Source organism: Scyliorhinus canicula, chromosome 2 (assembly GCF_902713615.1).
Source record: "Scyliorhinus canicula chromosome 2, sScyCan1.1, whole genome shotgun sequence".
NCBI classification, from domain to species: domain Eukaryota; kingdom Metazoa; phylum Chordata; class Chondrichthyes; order Carcharhiniformes; family Scyliorhinidae; genus Scyliorhinus; species Scyliorhinus canicula.
In genome coordinates this window covers 199,851,546-199,858,388 of record NC_052147.1, presented here as the reverse complement: position 1 = coordinate 199,858,388, position 6,843 = coordinate 199,851,546, and the positions used below count along the sequence as shown (strand labels likewise).

The 6,843-nt window shown below is 41.3% G+C and overlaps 1 protein-coding gene across 3 annotated transcripts in view; it reads right to left on the bottom strand.

Annotated features, from left to right (window-relative positions):
• Positions 1 to 4,536: 4,536 nt before the first annotated feature.
• lnpa (limb and neural patterns a) overlaps positions 4,537 to 6,843 on the bottom strand; it is a 149,199-nt gene continuing 146,892 nt past the window's right edge. For all 3 annotated transcript variants that reach the window (XM_038789344.1, XM_038789346.1, XM_038789345.1), the window contains exon 13: positions 4,537 to 6,372. In XM_038789344.1, the coding sequence (XP_038645272.1) occupies positions 6,173 to 6,372 (200 nt within the window). In that variant the 3' untranslated portion in view covers positions 4,537 to 6,172. The remainder of the gene's footprint in view (positions 6,373 to 6,843) is intronic.

Genomic DNA, 6,843 nt, shown 5'->3' with positions numbered 1-6,843 from the left:
TAGATAAGCTGCAGAGCTGGGCTGAGAGGTGGCAATGGAGTTAATGTGGAGAAGTGTGAGGTGATTCACTTTGGAACGAATAACAGGAATGCGGAATATTTGGCTAATGGTAAAAATTCTTGGTAGTGTGGCATGAGTCAGAGGGATCTCGGTGTCCATGTACATAGATCCCTGAAAGTTGCCACCCAGGTTGATAGGGTTGTGAAGAAGGCCTATGGTGTGTTGGCCTTTATTGGTAGAGGGATTGAGTTCCGGAGCCATGAGGTCATGATGCAGCTGTACCAAACTCTGGTACGGCCGCATTTGGAGTATTGCGTACAGTTCTGGTCGCCTCATTATAGGAAGGACGTGGAAGCTTTGGAACGGGTGCAGAGGAGATTTACCAGGATGTTGCCTGGTATGGAGGGAAAATCTTATGAGGAAAGGCTGATGGACTTGAGGTTGTTTTCGTTAGAGAGAAGAAGGTTAAGAGGTGACTTAATAGAGGCATACAAAATGATCAGAGGGTTAGATAGGGTGGACAGCGAGAGCCTTCTCCCGCGGATGGAGGTGGCTAGCACGAGGGGACATAGCCTTAAATTGAGGGGTAATAGATATAGGACAGAGGTCAGAGGTGGGTTTTTTACGCAAAGAGTGGTGAGGCCGTGGAATGCCCTACCTGCAACAGTAGTGAACTCGCCAACATTGAGGGCATTTAAAAATTTATTGGATAAGCATATGGATGATAAGGGCATAGTGTAGGTTAGATGGCCTTTAGTTTTTTTTTTCTCCATGTCGGTGCAACATCGAGGGCCGAAGGGCCTGTACTGCGCTGTATCGTTCTATGTTCTATGTTCTAAGAGTGACAAGTTCCCTGGACCTAACTCCCTGCATCCAGGAAAGAAGTGGATGCATTGGCTCTAATCTTCCAAAATCCCTCAGTTCTGACAAGGTTCTAGTGGATTGGAAAACACAAATTTAACACTCCTATTCAAGAAAGGAGGGAGGACATAAAGTAGGAAACTATAGGTCAGTTAGCCTAACCTCTGTCACTGGGAAATGTAGCCCAACATCTACCACTGGGAAATATAGCCTAACATCTATCAATGGGAAATTGCTGGAGTATATTATTAAGGTAGTAGTAGCTAAACATTTAGAAAATCATAACACAAACAAACAGAGTCGACATGGTTTTGTGAAAGGGAAATTTTGTTTTCCAAATTTGAGAAGTTTTTCAGCATGTAACAAACTGGGTGGATGAAGGGGAATAAGTAGCATATTTCGATTCCGAAAAGCCATTCAATAACGTGTCACAAAACAGGTTACATGATAAGAGCTTATGGTGTTGGGGGTAATATATTAGCATACATAGAGGATGGGCTAACTGACAGGACACAAGGAGGGAGGATAAGGGTATCATTTTCAGGTTGGTAAACTGAAGCAGAGGAGTGCCACAGAGATCAGTGCTGGGACCTCAACTATTTACAATCTATGCTAATGACTTGGATGGCAGGACAGAGTGTATTGTAGCCACATTTGTTGACAATACAAAAGCAGGTGAGAAAGCAAGTTGTGAGGTCACAAAAAGTCTGCAAAGGGATATATAGGTTCAGTGAACATGCAGAATTTTAGAAGATGGAGTATAATGTGGGAAAATGTGAGGTTATCCAATTTGGGAAGAATAGAAAAGCACAATATTATTTAAATGGAGAGATGACAGAATGCTGCAGTACAGAAGGATCTGGGCATACTTGTACATGAATCACAGCATGTCAGCATGCAAGTAGAGCAACTGGAACGTCTGCCTTTATTGCAAAGGGGAAAGAGTATAAAAGTAGGAAGGTCTTGCTGCAACTGTAGTTTATTAGTGAAGCCAAACCTATAGAACTGTGCATGTTTTTATCCCTTTACCCAAGGTGGAATGTACTTGCACTGGAAGAAGTTCAGAAGTTTACCAGGCTGATTCCTGGGATGAATTGAGAGGATTTGAGTATAGGAATAGGGATGATTTACTGCAATTGTATGGGGCATTGGTGAGACCACCTATTATGGTTGAATGGCCTAAACCTGCTCCCATTTCTTATGTCGTGTATCTAGAGAATTGAGTTTGGTACAGGGGCCAAAACAAAAGCTTTCATTACCTTAATATTGAATTGATGGTAATTTTCATCCAACCAGTAAGTAGACAAGCAGTCTGATAAATTAGCAACAGAAGCAAATCAAAACAACAGGAAGCGGTAAAGAATGGGTATCGTCAAGGCACATGTGTAAACTATGGCTGTGATTTCAGATGATGTTGCTGAGGTGCAATGTAGATGAGAAATAGAAAAAGGCCAGGATGGTGCTTCGAAGAGGATGAGTAGCCATTCAATGTAACCCGACTACAATCAAATAGATAAAAATGGATCCAGCTGGACCAATCCACCCAGCTCAATGACAATGGACACTCACTGGGTGGTGTGAGATTTACTGAGGACCTTGCAGATAGTGGTTTTTCCATGCACTTTCTGCCCTAGTCTTTCTAGATCACAGGTGCTGTGAAAGTAGCCTCAGTGAGTTGCTGATGGCACATGTTGTAAACACTGCATCAATGGTGGAGGTAGTGGGTCGGAGACATTAAATGGGATACTAATCAAGGACACAGCTTTGTCGTGCATAACGTTGACTTTGAGTATTGTTGAAGCTGCAGTCATCCAGCCAAGTGGTGAGCATTCCATTATACTCCTGATTTGTGCCTAGTAGAAAATTAAAGATTGGGGAGATGTTCACCACAGAATTCCCAACCCCTCGCATGCATTTCCACCACACCATTCGTGCGCCAATTCGTAGGCTTTTAGTCAAAATAGATATCCAGAATGATGGTGATGGGGGAATCAGACAATGATAATGAAATTTAATATCAAGAGGTGGTGGTCAGACTTTTTGTTGAAGATGGTAATTTCCTGACAGCTGTATGGTACAATGTTATTGCCATTATAAGCCAAAGCCTGCATGTTATCCAAGTCTAGCTGCGCGTGCATGCATTATCTGAGGAGCTACAAATGATACCAAACTCTGTGTGATCATCACAGAACATCCATCCCAGTTACTGACCTTATGTGGAGGAAGGCCATGGATAAAGCTGCTGAAGGTGGTTGGGTCAGGATCACCACTTCAAGGAACCCCTGCAAAGGTGTTCTGGGGACAAGATGATTGATCACCAACAACCACAAATATCTTCCCTTTGTGATAGGTATCACTCCAGGCAGTGGAGAATTTTCACCCAATTCCAATTTTTCTAGAATTCCTTGATGTCACACTTGCAAATGTAGTGAATTACAAAAGGCATGTTAAAATAAATCAACACTAATTTTTCAGTGTATTTTTCTGTTCAGAAACAGATAAAGGAAGTTTGGGAGGTATATTATCCAGGCCTACTGAAGCTGGTCTTCTTTGAAACATTCGTGAAAAGCTATAATTCAAACTTTATATACAATGGCAATATATCTGGTTTTCAAAGAATTATACCGTTAAAACATCCATTTTGGGAAATACAACAGGAACTGAAAGGTGGAAAACTATATGCTTAATTCGGAACATTCAGAAGCAATTTGGGTTCTTAGGAAAGTCATTATTTCCACGCATGGCAAAAAAGTGAGCTTACTTAACAAGAAATCTTTAAGCACTTGCCTATGTGAGCAAGAGATACTCGACAGTCAAAATAAAATTACCCATTAAAAAAAAAGAATAAAACAAAGAGAGAATAATTTCTAGACGCTGAAGAAATACAATTCCACATGGGAAATCCCAAGTCATTCTGAGTGACCTCCCAGATTGCTTCAGATACATTGGACAGAATTCTCTGAAAATGGGGCTATGTCCCACGCCCGCGAGAAAACAGACACGAATCAGGGGAAAGTCCAGAGTGATTCTCCGTTTTGAAGGGGGCTTGCAGGGCCCCGGAGTAGTCCACACAGCTCCAGCTGCCGATATGGGGTCCTACACTGCCGGCAAAGGTCCGCGCATGCATGCGGTGGCCACCTGTGCTGGGCAGCACCGCGCAACATGGCGGACCCACACAGCAAGCCACCCCAACAACATAGTGCACCCCCCCAAGGATCGCGCAGGCTCGCCGATTAGTGGCCGCCGATGAGAGGCTGGCCTTCCTGGCGGCAAGGCCCCACCGGTGATGGAACCCCCAACCCCCGCCAGGATGGCTGCGGACTGTGCCGCGTCCGCCACTCCGAGCTCCTGCCTGGTGGAACCATGAGTGAACCACACCGGCGGGAAATCGGCCAGCTGCCGGCTGAGAATCGCCACGGGGGCTTCTTTCAGTGGTGACAATTCTCCGGTCCGCGGGATGGCGTCAGACCCAATTGTGGGTCTGATACCCCATTCATCACCCCCCCCCCCCCCCCCCCCCCCCCCCCACCCACCCACCCCATACCAAGCGTGATTTCCGCCCGGAGGCTCTGACAATCCCGCCCATTATTTGGGCATGCATAGCAGATCAGAGGGAGCATTTGCAGTAAGCAAAGTTCTTTAAAAAGTGAAAAAAATACCACAGCAAGATTTTACTCATGTTCACACAAAACAGTTTATTCTACAATTTTCTCTGTGGCAGATTATTATTGCCCAATATCACATCTTTTAAATGGTATATATGGTCACCTTGATTATATTCTGTTTATTGAACTAGGTTTATCTTAGCCTTCCTACTAGTTGTAGGTTTGAAGCATCCTGCAATAAATACATTGACCTTGTGCCTTGCTTCTCAAAAAATACTTTTGTAGGTCCTGAAATCTGTCAACTGCTGCCTGCTTGGGTTGCATCACAGCATGGCTTGGCCCTACTGCAATTCCATGGACACATTATTACACGAGAATGAAAACATATTCTTTTCCTCACAAATTTATCACAGAACAAAATAACTTAGCAATTTATGAAACCCTCAAACACATGCAAATCAAATTAGAATCAGAGTGCTCTTGTACAGAACTCAACAGTCAATCACTGAAATTAAGTGTGGCTTTAATGATGTGCTTATTTTAAACATTTATTCCAGAAATACTGTTCAACACTGATGATGTATATTTAGCTTCTGATAAAGCAGTGGCTATTCATACAAATGTACTCTCGTGGTAAACTGCAATTTCAGATTTGGGGAATAAAGTTTAATTTTTAACCAAGGTGGAATAATGAACTTAAACTTGTGCCTTGGTTGGGAGAGCATTGAATCATCTTTGCGTTTTAACATTAATTGAAAAAGTACATGAAATTTACAGCATTTTACTTTTTCTAAAGCATTCTGATTTTGATTTTTATATAGGGCAAAGTAAAATTTCAGTATTCTATACAAAGCACATAGTTGGTGAAAACATGGGAATTACAATTTAACTTTCAAAACTTCTGAGCACCTAAGCACACCACAAGAGTACCGGGGATATCCCTGGACCTTATATTAGTCCCTGTAACACAATAGCTTTTCCTGTAAACTTAGTACAAAAATCTGCATTGTACCTCCTCTATAACAGCATGTGAATTCATCAGCCACAGACAAAGAAAACACATTCTCCAAATGAACAGTTTTTAAATATTAAATATACAAAGACTGGGTAACCCTACTATCCAAAAGTTCCAGGCTTAAAAATATAAAAGCTAGTTTTGCATTTGTGACAGTAAACATCAAGTCTTGTATCACGTATTATAGCCAAGATAGTATATTTTCCATTAAATGATCTTTTCCTAACCCAGTTCCAACCTTTCAAGACTTTAAAGCATTATATATTAAATAGTCTTTAAAATATAGAAAAAGACCTCTATCTAAGCACATCTCTGAAAGAGGGTTATAGGGTCAACCCATTTTAAATATTTCACGATTGAATCCTAATCCTCCAATTTTGTACAATACAGTATATCTGAAAACGAAAGGGCATTGTGACCTGACAACTGATAAAGCAGCCGTTGCTATTTAATACCCCTGGCAATTTGCAGTTTTATCACAAACAAAAAAAAACACATACAGCAAATCTAGATTATTTTTCTTTAGAAGCACAAAGATCGTTATATTAATACTGATAAGAGTTAAACCTTTCAAATTTAACCTAATCAGTTTACCCACTGCATTGGTCATCTGGTTGAACCAACTGGTATGCTACTTTGGGAAATATATTAAAGCTCTAGCTACTTGCTGAGTTGTAGGAACCTTTGCTATTCAGTCTCCCACAGGAGACTCTTCATCTTTATTCATTTCCATATCATTCATGTTTTCTTTTGGTTGCTCCCCTTGTTCCATTTCTTTGTCATCTCTTAGTTCAACCTCCACTGGAGTAGGTGGTTCTTCCTTATCAGTCTCAACTTCATTGCTATCGTGAAGAGATGCAACATTTTGATCTTCAGTTACCTCATTTTGCTCTAGAATATAAAAAATATAGTTGATTAAATAGCTGTAAGAAACGGCAACCTTAAAATTTCCAAAATGGCTGGCAGCTTCCAAACAGTTTTGTTGCAGCTAAAGTCTGACCGTTGCACACCCACTGTAATGTAACAGCGTGTCCATTATACCTGTTGTATAAATATTTACGACGTATTGATATTGCAATGTATTCTTTTTGTGGATGTTTGTAGAAGACGCAAGTAGCTTTATTTTCTTCCCACTTGATCCCAACTTTATAATTCTAAAATTCCATTTTAAAATCATTTACATGATTGAAAAATATGATTCTTTCCACTCTCCCCTGCCTCTCTCCTCCTCCACCATTCCACTATTCTAGTTCCCAAGGTATATTTGTAATCCTTGCTCAATCGGCGGAACCTGCCAGAAAATTTCTGCTGTTTGTTTTGCACAGCGGCATCGTGTCCTGAACTACCCTGTTATTTATATAA